Below are 19,714 nucleotides of genomic sequence, written 5' to 3'. Positions count from 1 at the left end.
TTTGCTGTATGTATTAACTTGCAGAAATACTTTTGTAAACTTGATGTTTATGTAAGCAGCTTCATCTGTATTAGCAGAGGATATTATATACAAGTAAAAAAGTCTATACTTCTTTTATTGTTATTTAACTTTTTGCATGAAGAGTTGCTTTTATCTGGGTTTTTTTTTTAATTTAGACTATAAAACCAGCTGATATTGCCACAGTGAAGAAACTAGGAAAGCCCCCACATTTGATCATGAGAATCATGGACTGTGCATTACTTCTTTTCCAAAAGAGATTGGATCCTGTTACACAAGATCCTGATAGACCATGCCCAAAACCGTCATGGGGAGAGTCTCTCAAGGTATTTTCCCTATAGCTACAATTGATCTAAGAGATATGACATTTCTTTCAAAATTTATGAAATCATCTTCTGGAAACGATAGTCTGACAGCAGAGTTGCAGACTTAGTGAAAAAAAATTGACATAAAATTTGCTACTATTCTATCAAAGTGTCATTATTAGAAAATCCATCTTTAGTCTTATAATTCAAGTTAAATCTTGTTTTTATTAAGTTAATGAGTGGATCAGGATTTTTAAACTCCTTGCAAACCTTTCCAAAAGACACAATAAATGAAGAAACAGTGGAACTCCTTCAACCGTACTTGAGCATGGAAGATTACACTTTTGAATCTGCAAAGAAAGTTTGTGGGAGTGTTGCAGGTTTGCTGTCTTGGTCCACTGCCATGGCTTTCTTCTATGGAATTAACAAAGAGGTTTTGCCTCTAAAGGTATGGCTTCATATGAAATTTATGAGATTTGGAAGATTAGAGTAAATTTTCCTTACAAAAATGTCATCATTTTGTGCATGGATTTATTTTGTCAAAAATAACCATGCTTTATGAGTCATATCTTAAAAATAAGTTATAGAATGGAAAGTTGTAGATTGATTGAATATGCATTAGATGCATGTACAGATACAGTTTCAAATGTGTTTAAATAGAATAGAGGGTGATCAGCATAATTAAAACAAACCACTAATTTACAGAAAACAAATTCTTTGATATGATTTTCCACATATTTTATTTCTCGCATGAAAAGTTGATAAATTCAGTTAAAAAGCAAATATTTGATTTACTGTTTTGGCCCAACACAAAGACAATCAATTTTCCATCCACTTTATGATCATGCAAAGTGCAGAGGATTCTTTTTTGTTCAACTGAAATGAAAGCAAAATATTAAAAAAATTCTCAAAAACCACTTGTCCAGAAAAGCTGGAACTTGTCTGAAAACATTCTTGGGTAGTTTTGATTCAAGTTTGTTCAAATCATGATCCCCAGGGATAGAATGAGGCCACAAAGGGGGATGGGGGGGGGTGGGCAATTTTGCATAGGAATAAATAGAAAACAATCAAAAACTGAAACTAGAAAAGGGAGACTCGATGTTAATTTGTGGAGAAATTGGAAAATAGATAATAAAGATTTACAGTTAAACACGCTTTTAACGAAGTGCCAGGAAAAGGGGATTTTGCTAGTACGTTAAAAGGCTAAAAGCGTAATTCATTATATCCGTCAAGTCTACAATATGTAATAAAGTATCAGGGAATGTAAATCACTTCGCCATACGTGTCTACCGTAATGTTTCGTGTATAATACGCACTCGTGTATAATACGCACCCCCAAAGTTGACCAAAAAATGGCGAAAAAACAGCAGGTCCTATGTATAACACGCACCCAAAAAATGGTAAAATCAACGGCCGCCATTTTCCCCCAAACTATCGATGTTTCATATTAATTTTATAATCCATGCGCAATTTCTTTAATTTTGAGATCGGAACATAGCACAGACGATGAAAATCGACGGCCGCCATTTTCCCAAATAACTATCGATGTTTAATGATGATTTTTTAACCCAAGCGTAATTACTGTAATTTCGTGATCGGAACATGGCCTAAGTGATATTAGAGTCAAAGTTCTTACACTTTTAATTAAAAAGGACGGTACGATTTACATTTTTTAATTAAAAAGGACGGTACGATTTACATGGGCGGTATCAAATATCATTTGACACTTCGTAAAGAGTTTCTTACAACATCGGAGAAGTAGAAGATCATCATACGTAGAGAAGAACGGCAACCGAGCTTAGTGCTTAAAAGTAATAATGTTTGCAGACATAAACCAGAAATTATTTAATTGATTAATTATAGTCAAACCCTATGATTGTTGTTTAAATAAACATTGTGAAGAAACGTACGTATGTCGTATATCGTCATTATCAAGTCGTACAAATGATCGATGTAATTTTAGCAGTGTCTATGTAAAGCAATAACGTTTAACTGCATAACGGGACACAAAGTAATTAAGTTTAATAAAATCAGAATAATTGCTTATCTACATGCACTTGAAAACACCCTGTGAAGTCCGACACGAGAGAGGTGCATGCTTCTGACACCGGAAATTGTTAAACAAACATTGACCACGCGCCGAGTCAACAGGTGGCTGCTTACGTAATGGTGAATACACTGGCGATATTTAAACTTGTTTGTCGAAGAAATAGTGTTAAGAGAGGATAACTATTTCAATACATGGGGAAAAAAATTAAGAATAAGGTATTTCTGATGCATTAAATTTAGTATACACTCATTCAATTTGCATAACACGTTATATCGGCAGTCACTACTCCCGTGGTATCAAGAATCACGGCTTGAAAAAATGGGGTACAATTTTGGTCCTATGTATAACACGCACCCCCCACTTTTGATCAAATTTTGGCTGAAAAAAAGTGCGTGTTATACACGCGACATTACGGTATTCATTATAAGGGTGTTCGCTACAACCATACTCGGCTTATTTGTCCAGATGCTTTGTGTTTCACTATCATTCCCTTTTTCCCCTATTTTAGACAGCAATCATAATCACTGAAATCTCCAAACAAATCAATGTCCAAACAACCTGGTTTGTTAACGTGTAATTTTAAATGAATTTGTGACAGCTTGTGCGCTGATAGTAAATGAATTAGAATGTATGATATCTATACGTTATATATATATAAATTTCAAATAAATGATCTTTCTTTAATTTCCGTTGTCCTATTAAAAATGTGAAATACCTATTTTGACCCACTATGTTACCTTAAACTTTTGATGTTACCCATGAGATAATCATGCTACAATAAAATATGCTTATAAAGAAATGCTAGGAATTTTAATTTAAACAAGCTTAATGTTTAATAGCTGATTAATGAAAATTTTTGAGAATGAAACTGATTTTCCTGTAAGCAGTTATTGGATATAAACTTGTTCATTAATTGTTTATTCTGTAAAGTTTTATAACTTTTATAAGAATCTGCTAGATGTTTATTTGATTATGACTTGTTTTAATGTCAATTAAGTTATTATTTAATTAAGTTCAGTTTTTAATGTCTATACAACTTTGTTGTAAATTCATTATATTTTACTGCAAGTGCATTTTAAATGTTTTAAATTAAATTTAGGCTAATTTAGCCAAACAAGCAGCAAGATTTCAAGTGGCCTCTAAAGAGTTATCTGGAGCCCAAGCACAACTAGATGAGAAACAGGCCGAACTTGACAAGGTCCAAGCAATGTATGATGCCGCTATGGCTGAGAAACAGGTGCAAGATTATTGAAGATTTTCTTTTGGTTCATTTATTTGTCTTTATTACTTTGTGCAAGGTGCATGTTATAGTTGAGTGGGTTGTTCTTATGGTTTAGGCTCTACTAGAAGATGCAGAGTCATGTAGAAGGAGAATGCAGGCAGCTTCTGCTCTGATTGGTGGACTGGGTGGTGAAAAGATACGATGGACTGAGCAAAGCAAACAGTTCAAGTCCCAGATTGATCGGTAGTGTACCAATTATAATGCTCAGAGCTAAAGACAGATCTGTCAAGTATTCCACTGAAAATTTACAAAATTTAGTTCCAAACATCAGATGTACCTAATGGCAACAATTTATTGACCTAACGTGCTAGTTTTTTTTAATTAATAGTCCTTTTAAGTTGAAAGCCATTTAAAATTTATAAGTCTGTTACACAGATTATGCATTTTTTAAAATCAAATTGTGCAGTTTTGATATTGTGTATTCCTGTTGGAAATAAAAATCATTGTTCAATCTTTTACAGACTTGTTGGAGACATTTTGCTTTGCACTGGTTTCTTGTCCTACTCAGGACCATTCAATCAAGAATTCAGAAATAAGTTAATTTCTAACTGGCAAAAAGAATTGGGTCAAAGAAAGATACCATTTACCAGTGATTTGAATTTGATATCCATGCTTGTGGACAATGCTACTGTAAGTTATGTTATTTATCTGGAATTGATTCATTACAAGGTTGGAAATTTTTAAGAATTGAATAAAACAAAAAATATCTTGGGATATGTAATATTAATCTTTTTCAACAGATTGGAGAATGGAACATTCAAGGTCTACCAAATGATGAGCTGTCTATTCAAAATGGTATCATCACAACTAAAGCCACAAGATATCCACTATTGATTGACCCCCAAGGTCAAGGAAAATCCTGGATAAGGAACAGAGAGAAAGATCATGATCTGCAGGTAAAAAAAAAATTCTGTTCAGTACTTGAATGTCAAAATAATTAGTATTTAGGTTATTTGTACAATTTACTGTCAGTTTTGATGACAAAAGGAGTACTCACTATATTATGCATTTTTGGCCCCCAAACTAAAATTTTAGGATTTTAAAAAATAAGATTGAGAATATATACCGTATTTTTCGGGGCATACGCCGGTATTTTTTTTCACCGATGCGCGAGATTCGGCCTATCCCCCATATCGGCTTATCGTAGTCCCAAAGTTAAAAAATCAGACAGTAAAATCCCAAATCCACTGCTTTTATCCATCATTTAATATGAGAGGTTGTTTTTTTCATCCATTTAAACTATTGTTCGATAGTTGTCTCGTTGATAATTTTCGTTAATATGTAACATAATAAATAATAAAATTTACGCGATATTTTCATTACGATTCAATAAAATATTCGCTATATTTTCTTTACAATCCAAAATCAAAAGAATGTCTTTTTTCCATATCCATGTTTCATTATATAAACTAATCCAAAATCGCTCGTGTATGAAACGAGGAAACTATTGTTGCATACTAAAAAAAGAAAACGAAACCGTGTAGAAAGTAATATTACGGAAGACTGTGATATAACGAATATTGCAATCCCCGGTTTTATGAATGTGTGCAGTTTTGTTTTAAAGTGAAAAGTGAAATTAAGAATAGATATTTAAGAATGACATCAAAAGATTGGACACCGTATATCATAATTCAAATCAACCGGCAATAAGGTGAAGCTGAAATCAGTGCATTCAGTGCATTTTTGTGATTCTTTCATGGCAGCGTTTGTAGGAATCAGTGGTCTTGGGTGTAGAATAAATCAAATACTTTATTCGGTACAATTAATCTCCTGTTAGTTGAAATAACGGTATTCTGGTGTCGTGTGTATACAAAGGTGTGAAACCCGTGTCTTAGACAGGTCTAGGCAACCTCCGTTTTTGGAGGATAGATTATATCCTCCGTTTTTGGAGGATAGATGTATGCGCCCCCTGGTGGATCTTTTCAGATGAAGGGCAATTAACTCTGATTTAAAAAGGGAGTTAACTATGAATGAAATATAATTATTATACCATAAAAATATCACCTTATTTAGCTATTAATAATTATAATTATTGATAATATTTAATAAATATTTAAGTTTAAATAATTGCAGGGCTGATTTTAAAGAAAAAAATCTTATGTGAAGACTCTCACATTTTTTTTCAATATTCTGGATAATTGATATCTATAAATGGTATCATTTTGATTAATAAAATTCAACAATGTCTTTTTGTGTGAAGGGGTTAAATTTAAATGATACTTAATAACATGTGAATTAATTAGAATAAGAGCTACAAAGTTCCTAAGGTATATGCAAACATTTACTTTGTACATGTACAATATAGCAGATCAAGATATCTATTGTGTGTCTCTAAACGTGAATGAACTCATTAATGTTTTAATGAGTAATAAACATCATTTTTTTGTGATTTTTATTAAATGAAACATGTAAATAGTCTATGTCATTTGTAAAACTGAACACAGGAAGTACACACTTTCAAAGCATATTGTGAAAATACTATACATAGAATTTCAAATCGCCGCATACAATCATTAGTTTATTCCCTTAACTTTCATTCCCATATGGTCTGGTGCTTGCATTTTCTCATTAAAGATATGCACGAAGCCTTTGAAATATACCCATGCTATCCTCCAAAAATGGAGGATAATTTCACCCACAATGCAAAGTGACTTTCCATATATGGTAAAAATCAGCAGCCATCTTGAAATTGAGCTATCCTCCAAAAACGGAGGTTGCCTAGACCTGTTAGACACAGCCTGCGGGCACAATAAATGATAGCGTAGTGTATACCTCAGACCAACCGTTACACTTTGTTGCATTAACTGTGTTTGTTAGGAATACAACTTTCTCGCAAAACGACAAGTCACTTCTTAAGTAATTCAAAGAAAAAAACATAATTTAAATATTTTTCAGGGTATTTCCATTTCTCATTATTAACGATTACGGGAGATAACTCTATTTGAAAATGAAACCACGTGTTTGAGATAATGGACGCCATACCCAGTATTTTACGTATAGCTTTCAAAGTATAACTTGATCAAATGAAAATTAAATGTAGCTGTTATCAATAAAATACAAAATGTTTAGAAACATAGTATACATAGTATATTAAACAAGTTCATGGGGGTAGGTGTTGCAATAAAATTATACTATGTGAACTATACCGACAAATACGGAAGAGATCAATCATCCACAAAACACAGACGTGATTGAGCCAGATTGTTTTATTTTTTAAAATTGCTAAAAATATATTCGTTTAAGCTAATTAAATAATTATAATTACTCTTTTAACTTTCTATATTGATATTCCTGAGAGTGTTTATACCGGCAATGGCTTTCTTAATCAGCGGTCATACTTTCACTATAGTAATCTTCGATTGAAATTCGGTCAATCCCCCAAATCGGCCAGTCTAAGGATTTTTTCTGAATTTTGTCTAAAAATGAGCAATTCGGCTTATGCCCCACATCGGCGTATGCCCTGAAAAATACGGTAGTTGAAATCATATTGAAAATAAATATATTAAAGGTTATCACCCCATGCAGTGATGTTACAATGTAGAAATTACATTATGAAGATGTAGCATAAGTAGTAGTGTCATATATGTCTTATTTTGATGATTACTATAATATTTTGGAGCAAAATATGGGTGTTTCGATAAATGATGACTAATATCAAGATTAATGTGATGGACATCCTCTGTATAATGTTTGATGAAGATTTTATTTGGATACAATGCTATGTAAAAATTGGTTAAAATGGAGGGTAGATATTTTACAATACCCAATTTAGTCCTTTCTATACCTTTAGGTATATTCTATTTGTATGAGCTCGGATTAGTTTACTATTAAATTCATTCCTAAATTTATGTAGTCATAGAATGTTTTAGGTACAATTTTGATTGTTTAATTGATGTAGTACTTAACTTTATTTTAGGTGACTTCATTGAATCATAAGTACTTTCGTGCTCATTTGGAAGATGCCTTGTCACTTGGGCGACCCCTCCTAATTGAGGATATAGAAGAGGACTTGGATCCAGCTTTAGACAATGTGTTGGAGAAAAATTTTATCAAATCAGGTTCTACATTCAAGGTAACCTGTTTGTTTCGTGTGCATCAATTTTCATTAGGAACTAAAATGATGAATTCAGAAAAAAGGATGAAGTGATGTGATATCTGGGTCAAGTTTAGTTTTGGGTACGATCAAGCAACTTTCGATATAGAGTAATGTCCCTTGGACTTAAAAAATTCCAATATTTTGCAGTTTCCATTCATTTTCTTCATAGAGGTCTCCAAGGGAGGGGGGCATAAGTGTTTCACAAACATCTCTTGTTTTTTGTAAATATACTGTTAGTCTATCACCATAAATCTGTGTTTGAAATGTTGATATATAGAATCTATCTTTATTATATAACAATGAATCGAATAAATAAGTGAACAATTTTCACAGGTCAAAGTTGGAGATAAAGAATGTGATATCATGAAAGGCTTTTACCTGTACATGACAACAAAGCTGGCAAATCCAGCTTACACACCTGAAGTAAGTTGAAAACAGAACTCTCTCTGTGAAATTTAGTGTTTATTCTGTGATTTTTCCTAATTTCTAGTCAAAAATGCAAAATGCTTTTCCAAATGCGGTAAGAAATCACATGAATATTGGATATGATTTATTTCACAGAGGTATTGAAGACATTTATCCATGTACATGATATCATTAGAAGCTTCAAATCATAACAATTCAGAAATGCATGTACCGTAATCCGGTGAATATAATACGCACTTTTTTTCTAGGATTTTTTATTGTGAGAAAGGGGTGCGTATTATACATCCCTATAGGCTTTGGACATATTTTTTCCCTAGCAGAAGCACGGAGTATCATACTACCGCATTACCTATGCTGTTCACAGACAGGACCGATACCCCGCTATTCATCGTAATATTACTTAATTATCACATTTATATTATTATTAAACTCTTAGGAAATGATTGCCATAGCGTGTAATTAAAGTAAATGTATACTTAAAGTCTGTTAATAAATAAACTGTTTCAAAATGGCCTTTAAAAATTAATTTGAACTGCCTATTCTTTATCTCCGTGTAAGCCGCCATTATAGCTGTTATTAATAGAATGCGGGCTTGGATGGCCACGTGTTATTTGTAACTGATCTTTGAAAACAGCTTACACATCTTTAACTATTTTCATGTAATGCTAATTGATTTATTGCAAATAATTATGATTATAAATAATTCTATAACCTATTCCGTTAATTGAAGCCATTGTTGTGCTCCCCCTCCGCTAACACTTGACACCTTGGGTATCTCAGACACTCCCCGTAGGCTATGTGTACTATACACAACACAACTATTTGTGCACATGTTTTAATATGTTCCAGGCCTCTAATTGATCACTTTGATCGGCATCATTTAAGAATTTAATTAGGTCCGTTATCTCTACAGTATACCTGTACACGGCCCGTTTTTCACTACACAGAGGTTGTAATGACTAAACAATTATAAAACGCTTTTTAAAAGTGGTTGATTTTATTTACGGTAGAATATTTAATACAGGTCTATTTAAAACATTGATTATGAAATAAAGATATTACCGCGATGTATTAGTTAAAATAAATCCTTGTCTAAGAAAATATTGTGTTTTTCTTATTTCCGGTAGCGTATTCCCGCGATGAAGTTGAGCGTGCATACAAAGTATAACTGCTTTGTTGATACTCAGGATTACCGTTTGGTCAATTTTTTTGATGCGTATTATACATCCCAACAAGCTTTTTTTCACCATTTTCAGGCCCAAAGTGGGGGGTGCGTATTGTACACTACTGCGTATTATATTCACCGGATTACGGTATAAAGCATTCTTATCTATAATAGTCATGCCATGTCTGTGATATATTGAGAGAAGTGGCCTTGGCTAAATAGGCCATCACTATTATTGCTTTTAAAATGGAAATGTCATATTTACAGCATTATTTATGTTTAAAATAAAGTAATTCCTATATTCAGTATAAATCAAAGACCATGTACCTGTTCTAGACATGAGTACAAGTAGGTTTGTCTTTGGATTAGTATGAATTTTTCAGTTTTTTTTCAATAAGTTGAAAACAAAGGAAAGTCAGCTAATGGATTGTGTTTTTCTATGTAGGTGAGTGCTAGGACATCTATTATTGACTTCACTGTCACCATGAAAGGTTTGGAGGATCAACTACTTGGACTTGTAATTCTGAAAGAAAAGAATGTAAGTTTTAAATTGAATATAAACTTGAAAGGGAGCATAATTAATTACAGAAAAATATAATAGTTAAGACAATGATTTAGTGGAGTCTAAATCCAATCCCTAGAAGAGATTTCCTAGCAAAGTTTCTAGCACTGTATGTTTAGCCGCAGAAGCCCAGTAAATGTCTCCGCCTACAATTCTCAAGATAGGAAGTTGTTCTTTTGCAGATTAATTGCACATATCAGAGGTGTGCATATTGCTAGGATTTTGATTTCTGATTGTTTATGAAAAAATACTAGCTTTTGAACTTAGTCATTTTTTGGCAAAATGTTGCAAATAGGGTACTCCATTTCACTGGATACGGGTTGACATAGATTATGGATACAGTTCACATAAAAGAAAACCCGGTTTGCTGTCACATTGACAGCTTTTCACTTGTTTATCAATTGAAGTGAAAAGGTCATATTGACATTTTTCGTAAATGATGGTAAAATTTGGTTTATAACTTACGATAGTTTGAATTGCTGTCAGCTGATTATTCTATAATGATTAAATATCTTATGAATTCGCTATAAATGTATAATGAATTACAGCAATAATGAAGTTTTTTCTAGAGTCCCTTGAAATTTGCTTTCAATGAGTTTTGCTGTATCTCTTTTAACACAACTGAATCTAGGCAAATTAAGATGGGATGAAGCCGTTTGCAAGACTGATAGAGTGAAACTAACTTGTCAAAAATGACCCTATATACATTAAATACGTATAAATATTAGCTGTTTTATGACTGATATGTAAATTGATACTTTAGGAACTGGAAGCTGACCGAGCAAAATTGATGTTAGATGTCAACACCAACAAAAGGAAAATGCAAGAACTGGAAGACAATCTCTTATACAAATTGACAAGTACCAAGGTGGGTAATTAAGTTATATGAAGATCGGAAGAAATTTTTAAGGTTTTGGTTTTTAAGAGGAAGTTTTATCCTTGTGTTACTGTCTGTCCATCTGTATTAATTTAATTTTCTGTCTGTCTGTAAAAAACTTTTGTCACTGATTCCTCAGCAACTATTAATTGAATTTGCTTGAAGTTTAATTACACTCTTTGTTTAGGTATGACATATGGTCAAATTCATTTTTGTACTAATTCAGATGTCAACTTTCTGCTTAATTATGACTTTGTTTATTTGAAGCTTCAAACAAAATGTTTTCTCAGATTTCTCTGCAAAATTTTCATCACAGATGCTTGAGATTTTAACATACTCTTTTTAAGGCATATGCCATATGGTGGGATTCATTTTTAGCTCACCTGAGCTGAAAGCTCAAGTGAGCTATTCTGATCACTTTTTGTCCGTCCGTCCGTCTGTCCATCCGTCTGTCTGTCCGTCTGTAAACTTTTTACATTTTGAACTTCTTCTCTAAAACCGCTTATCCAATTTCAACCAAATTTGGCACAAAGCATCCTTATGGGAGGGCAAATATAAATTGCAGAAATAAAAGTCCGATCTGTATTCAAAGCCGAGAAAACCTTGAAACTGTAGAAAAAGGGGGTGCATTTTAAAAAATCTTCTTCTCAGGAACTACTGATTCCAATTCAACGTAGTTAAGCATAAATTATCCTTATGGGAAGGAAAATATAAATTGCAAAAATTAAGGTCTAATTCTGTTTCAAATCTGAGTTATTACGAAAATAATAATAAAGGAAAGGCGTGTTTCAATCAGTTTAATAGCTTCGGATTCGGCATCCGGTAAAATGGGTAGACAAGACTTGGCCTGGGCAAAACAAAAGATTGGCAGTTATTAATCTGCCAATCTCATTAAAATTTCAGGATATTTGATGGACCAGTATATTTGTATTTGCTGTAAATATTGCTGCAAAATAATGCGTATTTGGAATTGACAATTGCCGATCTGCCCCGGCTTTTTTTTTTGCCACGGCCCGGGTTTGCGTACCCATTTTACCAAGACTCGTATTCCATATATCTAAAACGAGGTTCTTTGTTTAAAGCAGCCATGACATTATACGAAAAAGGGTCGATCTGACTATGATGAATTTGCTTGTTGTGCAACAGTTTGCGAATGAAGGGAAATTTTTGAAACATGCAAAATATATTGGTGCCGATTTTGTGAAGTAAATTGAGGCTAAATATTTCAATGCGTTGACAGTTTTCACACATGACGTTGGTGTTAGCTTGTTCTGATTTTCGTTTCGTTTTCATTATTTATGCTTTGTAACCTGGGAACTATCGTCTGTATTTCGTGATTTTTACGTATCAAATCAAACAGAGACTTCGGTAAATCAAACAGTTAACTGTTTACCTGCGCAAATTAAGCAAAATCTGATGTATCAAAAAAGTACTGAAATACAATACATTCTATCGGTAATTCGGCATTATATTTTGCGTAATGGTAGATTAATGCAATAGGTTTTATTGAGATGCTCGGCATTTTCTCGAGTTTATTCAGTTTAAATAGAGTTTGATATTGCTGTCGGAAATATGTAGGTATATACATGTACATGTATATATATGATTCATTTCGAAAAAATAAATTGTGTTCTTTATTTGTTATAGTGCATGTTTCTTGTGTTTTAATTGTTTACAATTTCTATTTACTAACCATATTTGAGTGTTAAGCTTCGAATTATAAGCAAGATACAGAGATTTGCTCACAATTCTATGTTTGTACACAGATCTTAAAAACTGAAGATTAAAAAAGTAAAAAAATTGTCAATATTTATTAAGAAAATTTTCAAAGTCTCTTCTTCCAGAAACCCATTTTAACAACTTATTGTATTGTAAACTTAACCTTTTTTAGCTCACCTGAGCCAAAGTCTTCTTCTCAAAAACTATTAGGCCAGGAAAGCTCAAATTAAAATGGAAGCATCCTCAGGGAGTGTAGATTCAAGTTTGTTCAAATCATGGTCCCCGGGGGTTGGGTGGGGCCACAATAGGGGGATCATGTTTTACATAAGAATATATAGAGAAAATCTTCAAAAATCTCAAAAACTATTAGGCCAGAAAAGCTCTAATTGAAATGGAAGCATCCTCAGGTAGTGTAAATTCAAGTGTGTTCAAATCATGATCCCCGGGGGTAGGGTGGGGCCACAATTGGGAGATCAAGTTTTACATAGGAATATATAGAGAAAATCTTTAAAAATCTTCTTCTCAAAAACTATTAGGCCAGGAAAGCTCAAATTAAAATGGAAGCATCCTCAGGGAGTGTAGATTCAAGTTTGTTCAAATCATAGTTCCCATGGGTAGGGTGGGGCCACAATTGGGAGATCAAGTTTTACATAGGAATATATAGAGAAAATCTTTAAAAATCTTCTTATCAAAAACTATTAGGCCAGGAAAGCTCAAATTAAAATGGAAGCATCCTCATGGAGTGTAGATTCAAGTTTGTTCAAATCATAGATCCCATGGGTAGGGTGGGGCCACAATTGGGGGATCAAGTTTTACATAGGAATATATTGAGAAAATCTTAAAAAATCTTCTTCTCAAAAACTATTAGGCCAGGAAAGCTCAAATTTGAGTGGAAGCATCCTCAGATAGTGTAGATTCAAGTTTGTTCAAATCATGGTCCCCGGGGGGTAGGGTGGGGCCACAATTGGGGGATCAAGTTTTATATAGGAATACCTTTTAAAAATCTTCTTCTCAAAAATATTTGGCCAAGAAATCTCAAATTGGCATGTAACCATCCTTAGGATGTGTAGATTCAAGTTTGTTCAAATCATGGTCCCTGGGGGTAGGGCGGGGTCACAATGGGGGATGAATTTTTATAGATAGAGAAAAACTTTAAAAGTCTTCTTCTCAAAACTATTAGGCCAGGAAAGCCCAAATTTGAGTGGAAGCATCCTCAGATCATATAGATTCAAGTTTGTTTAATTAATAGTCCAGTGGTAGGGTGAGGCCACAAAGGGGGATGAATTTTTACTTAGGAATATATAGAGAAAATCTTTAAAAATCTTCTTTTTAAAGAATTTTTGGCCAGAAAGGGTTTAAACTTGTGTAGAGGCATCCTCGGGTAGTGTAAATTCAAGTTTGCAAAATCACAGTCCCTAGTGGTAGGGCGGGACCGTGATGGCGGTTTGAATGTTTACATAGGAATATAAAGAGAAAATCTTTAAAACTATTCTGGGAAAGTGTTCGGTTCAAAACTCAGTACTTAGTGTGAAAGCAAAGGTTATGCAGATTTAAGTCTGGTGAAACCATGATTCCCTGGGGGGGGGGGGGGGATATAGGAATAGAGAAAAATCCTCTTACAGGTACAACAACAAAAGGGGCTTGGTATTTACGAAAAAAAATAAGAGGTTGATAAAAATTGGCAGATTTTCAAATTTTTTTTAGCAAGATCTACTGTACTCAGTTGTCAAGATATTTTGATACTGTAATGCTAATTTGATCAGAATTAAGGCAATTGTTGCTCAGGTGAGCGATGTGGCCCCTGGGCCTCTTGTTTAATCGAACCGAACTTACTTGAATTGTGTCTATTTAAGGTAATGGTCCATACCCCACTAGATAAATAAAATGCGTACAGAATTTTTTCATATTTTTCAAACATGTATCTGAGGATATGTTCTCATCAAATTTTATCCTGTTGGGTGGTCCATCGGTATTATAAAAGCTAGGGTCGTTGCTAAAAATAGAACCGATTGCGGAAAATGGCGCTTTTTCATACATAAAGAATATAAGCCTAAGCCTGAAATTAGAATTTCACAAAATAATTTTTTGACTTATATCCTATGTAAAATAAAGGAATTATTATTTCAAAACAAAAATTTTTATGTTACACTTGCTTATTTATCAAAAATAGATAAATCTGCATACAAATGAGATAAAATGAAATAAATTTTCAAAGAGAATTTAAGCTCATAATTTTATTTACGTACAGAATTCTCTAAAATTTTGATATTATTTACACATTAACGCCCTTAAACAATTGGAAATAAAATTACCCAAGGGATCGGCCTTTTCAGGATCACAATGGGGGTATTTTGGGTAAAAATCATTAAAATATATATTTTGAAAAAAGATCCGTAAAAATTAAATTGTGCATAGGTTTATTATTTCATCACTCTAAAATAAATGTTTAGATTATTGTTAAATAGAACCCTTACCAAAATATAAGGCCTCTGGCAAACAGTTGCCGCAAATTTGCAGAGAGGTTGCTGCAAATTTGCGACAAACAGTTGCAGCAAATTTGCGGCAAGTTCAGAATTCGTATGCAAATTAGCTTCTGGCAAACTGTTTGCTGCAAAGTTGCGGCAAGTTCAGAATTCGTATGCAAATTAGCTTCTGGCAAACTGTTTGCGGCAAAGTTGCGGCAAGTTCAGAATTCGTATGCAAATTAGCTTCTGGCAAACTGTTTGCGGCAAATTTGCAGCAAGTTCAGAATTCGTATGCAAATTAGCTTCCGGCAAACTGTTTGCGGCAAATTTGCCGCAAGCTTACAGATAGACATAGCAACTTTAAGATATTACAACATAAGAAAAACAATTAATAAACACTAATAATCATTTAATAATGAGTTACTAATACATGTACTATGCTTTTCAATCAATTAACAAATAACTTCTACTGGTGATTGACAAAGATGTTGTTTAACTTAAACAGTTGCAGCAAAATTAGAGATAAAGGACACAAGTAATTAACTTAAAATTTTACACATTTTATAAAGGACTATATATGATAAGGGCCTAAAATGGCCCCCTAAAATGAACATCATCATTTTACTATCATTCTTTGTTTTCTTAGTACAGATATGTATGTGATGTGTTTACATAATATTCATTTTGGTTCAAGTGCCCACAATTTAGAAATATGACATTGTAAAGACAACCTTTTCCCACCATTTTTGCATTTTTAGCGTAAAACAGCTTGTTTTCAAGCAGTTTTTCCTTCCGAAAACATAGAGCGCATTCTTGAACAAATAAAATATTTTAATCAGAGATGTATCTAGCCAAGACTGATAAGTGACAAAAAAATTTTCCTTGTTCAAGCATGCGCTCTATATTTCCCATTCGTAAATAGATAACAAAAATGTCAATTTTTGGCTGATTTTGATTGAATTATAGAAATGGCGTCACTTCTGACGTCATATACTGCCAGTGAGTGGAAATAAATCAAATATATAGATGAGAAATATATTTTATATCAACTCTTCTAAAAAATTAGTTAACATTTTATTGTACCCAAAACACTTAAAAAATGGCGAATTATGGGGGCCAAATTTAACTCTTATCATATATAGTTCTTTCAAAAATAAACACAAAACTGATGAACAAACCATATTGAAATTTGACAAATGGTACTCAACCGATAGGTGATGATTTGTTGTTGCAGATCGATAAACTTGAATGCAGTTTGATCACAACATGCATGCACAGATGGACTTGTCAAAAGTTCACAATGAGCGAAGTTCAAACCATATACCATATTTTTCGGAAATTAGGTCGATACTTTTACCGGTAGTTCACAATTAAGCCCTGCACGGTCACTGGTCATGTTACAATTAATCACGGATTCTTTAAGGCATTCTAGATGTCTTTTTTATGACAGTCTCCTGTACGTGCTCTCCGATTTAATTTCACACATAAACAATATCACACAAATAGCCGAATATCACAATAATGCCCACAATGGAATGGTCAGACTTAAGCACTGTTGTTTATATGCTTTTCTACGTAAGTCTTACACAAATTCTGTCTTCACTCTTTTTTGGTTGCATCATTTGATCATAAAATCAGTGGGGTGTTTTTTTGGCAAGGTTTTCTTTAGGTCTGTGTAACCCAGTCACCAGGGCAGACACCTATTGGGAAGATAAATGGATTTCATATAAGCACAATTGTTTTCAGATTAAAACAAGTTAGCCTATCATATACTTACTCAATCTATAAATCTATATAAAGCTACAAATTTGCACTAGGCCTACTCTAACTCTGACTATGCGAGTAGAACATGAATTCTTTATTTAAGTAATAAAAATGTAAATCATATAAAATGTACTTTTACACTATGTAATGATAATTTCCTAAATTTGGCGTTGTTTAAATAAATTTTAATCATTTGTTCATGCATCACAACGATGTCAATAACGAGCGTTTTGCTCGATTCGACACCCCGCATTGTCATAGGGACGGCCTTATACTGTTAAACTCATTATAAAAGATCACAGTCTTTCGTTTTAAATTCCAATAACTGTTTAAACTGCCATTCAACGAATATGTTTTCATTACTTCACTTACTTTTTCAAAAACGTGCTCATGATCATGCAGATGGTGCATGCAGTAGCCATGGGTGTTGAGACTCGATTCATTCACTTATATTCGTCCTCCGTTTAGCCGTGGATTTTCCAAAAGTAAACACTCCATTGACAATGTTTCTTTTACCTTGTGCACAGCCTTATTCCCTTATTTTCATTCACTTTACCATCTCGGTGATGGCAGACAACATGGCAGCATCGAATGTGAAAATTGGCGGCTAGCTATTGATCGACCAATCAGCGCGCGCGTAGCTTAACATTGAAACAAAAGTAAAAGTAGAAACAAACACTGAACAGCATAACGTTACGGAAAACTCTTCAATCTACATGATTCAACATCAAGCGGTTTATATAGTCAAATCCAAGTTGACTGATATTTGAACGTAGGAAAAAAGAATATAGCATAACAAAAGAACAGACAGGTTGGTGTTCACGTAATACGTGGGGTCTGGGGGGGGGGGGTTCATTATGAAGCATCATGCGATTAAAGTTGATCTTATTTTCGTAATAATATTTTTATCGAGACTATCTTAGAATAAAACTTAAATCCAAAAATATTAATTAGATTTATTTTTTCTCTTTACACAAATTATAAAAGCAATTCATTATAATTGACAGTCTTAAATTTGTGCTGAATGTGTATATGAAATTGTATAAGTCTTATTTCTGGTAAAGCTTTGGCAAGCTCACGAAGTAAAACAAACAGAGAAAAAAGAAGAAATGTTTGTGATAAACTTCTGGCAAATTTTTAGGTGTGTGCCAAAAGTTTGCCACTTCTGGCGAAGAAGCTGCAAACATAATTGGGTGTCTGGTAAACTTTTGGCAAAATATAAGAGGTTTACCAGAAGTTCGCTACTACTGGCAAAGATCGGCAAACAAGTTCTAAAGTTTTCTGGTAAACTAATCAGTTTGCTGAAAATTTGCGGCAAGTTTGCTGCAAGTTTGCCGCAAACAATTCATTTTGGTAAGGGAAAACATGATTTAAACAAACTGTTGATCAATCTGTATTATCTAGTCCGCAAAAGATTGTATCTTTGGATATCGGTAAGTATTATGGATCGAGATCGGTATTTAGAAATTGCAGTCCCACGCTTGGATAATGCTAACTACCTGATATATGCCTGTAAGACAAAACCTCTATTCAACTTTTTTTTACTGGTTTTAAAGACTGTTCTTAAAATGAAATAACTTTTCTTAAGCGCATGATTTTAATTCTAAAAACATTTTTTGTGGGAAAATATATCTATGCTCGTTGCTAAGCGAATATAGAATATAGATGAAATAAGTCAAATTATTTCCCCTTGTGTATTTATCTCCCTTATGCACTGGAATATAGATCTCGGTCAGGATGTTTATGCATCTTCAGGGATTAACGTTCAAAGAATTGGAATAAGTTCAACCTTGTAATGAATTGATGTTTATGCAGGACAAAAGTAAGCGGTATGTATTTTCAAAACGAGTACTCAATCGACACAACCCAGTCAATTTCTCATTTCGCTGAGTAATAGGCTAATTGATTGCAGTTTTCAGGATTTTTAATAGATTTGTTTTGAATTAATTTCTAGGTCAGCTTGATTTTTTTGTTTTGAAACACATGTACACCTTTTAGCGTTAGGTCTCGATTAGATCGGGCACGGAAAAGACGTAATAACGCGTGAATTACGTCAGACGTTGTTTTGTGACGTATGGATCATTACCTTAAATTAGTGGGAGGATACATTTAAATCAACATTGCTCTGTTGGTGGATCGAGTGGCACGTTTGCTGAATTATACTTTATGTATTATTTTACGTCTGAAAAAAAATTGAATGAAGCTTTGAAGTTGCATATTTCCATAGTGACAAACAAACATTCCTGACCATACAAAGATGATGGAAAGCGATCTAAAATGTGTCAATGTTTTACAGTGAGCACATTTGACAAACGTTTACCTGGATAGAAACCACGTGATTGTTTGAAATAATTTATTCCACGCGTGAGTTCAAACATGGGTCACGCAGGTAATAGCTTTCGCTTGCTATAGGAAAAACCTTGAAATTTTCATACGTTTTTCATTTTTTAGGTACCAGCCTGACCGAGTACAAACTTCTTACTTTCACAGGAGTTTTCTAAATGTATAATGCGTATTTTGTCTTTTCCACACGTTTGTACTCTGTTAGGTTGACAGTAAACAAAGGCTTTAAAATGAATGCCTGTCCTCGATTTACTATACAAAATCAAGAATGTCTGCTGACCCCTACTATGTTTTAAAGCTTCGTGCTTTTTATAAACAATAAATTCAGCGCTAAAACTTGTTAATTCTTATGGAATAGATATCAATAGATAATGTTAGGGGGAAAAATATGCTTAATTTGATTCTTTATTTTTTCACTTTTTACCGGGGCCCATAAGTGCACTCGTCCTTTCAACATTCTCTTCGTGCAAGTTAAGATATGTTATATAGTGGGAATTATTTTTTGACCAATCAGGCATCAATTTCCTGTTCAATGACAATTTTCGTCAAAGATTTCTTAGCAGCTATCAATCACAGATGCTTAGAATTTAAACACATTCTTCGTTAAGGCATGTCATATGGTAGGATTCATTTTTTAACTGG

At 33.3% G+C, this 19,714-nt stretch overlaps 1 protein-coding gene across 3 annotated transcripts in view; it reads left to right on the top strand.

The window, feature by feature from the left end:
• Nucleotides 1-19,714, top strand: part of LOC128155461 (dynein axonemal heavy chain 8-like) — a 160,603-nt gene that overhangs the window by 124,465 nt on the left and 16,424 nt on the right. For all 3 annotated transcript variants that reach the window (XR_008239603.1, XM_052817170.1, XM_052817169.1), the window contains exons 64-73: nucleotides 177-344; nucleotides 556-771; nucleotides 3,473-3,610; nucleotides 3,711-3,838; nucleotides 4,117-4,285; nucleotides 4,396-4,551; nucleotides 7,572-7,727; nucleotides 8,085-8,174; nucleotides 9,788-9,880; nucleotides 10,668-10,772. Coding sequence is in view for 2 of the 3 variants with exons in the window: in XM_052817170.1 (XP_052673130.1) it covers nucleotides 177-344; nucleotides 556-771; nucleotides 3,473-3,610; nucleotides 3,711-3,838; nucleotides 4,117-4,285; nucleotides 4,396-4,551; nucleotides 7,572-7,727; nucleotides 8,085-8,174; nucleotides 9,788-9,880; nucleotides 10,668-10,772 (1,419 nt within the window). In the remaining variant the exon portion in view is untranslated. The remainder of the gene's footprint in view (nucleotides 1-176; nucleotides 345-555; nucleotides 772-3,472; nucleotides 3,611-3,710; nucleotides 3,839-4,116; nucleotides 4,286-4,395; nucleotides 4,552-7,571; nucleotides 7,728-8,084; nucleotides 8,175-9,787; nucleotides 9,881-10,667; nucleotides 10,773-19,714) is intronic.

Source organism: Crassostrea angulata, chromosome 7 (genome assembly GCF_025612915.1).
Source record: "Crassostrea angulata isolate pt1a10 chromosome 7, ASM2561291v2, whole genome shotgun sequence".
Taxonomy (NCBI): Eukaryota; Metazoa; Mollusca; class Bivalvia; order Ostreida; family Ostreidae; genus Magallana; species Magallana angulata.
The sequence above is the reverse complement of the archived record's forward strand: the minus strand, read 5'-3'. Positions and strand labels throughout refer to the sequence as shown.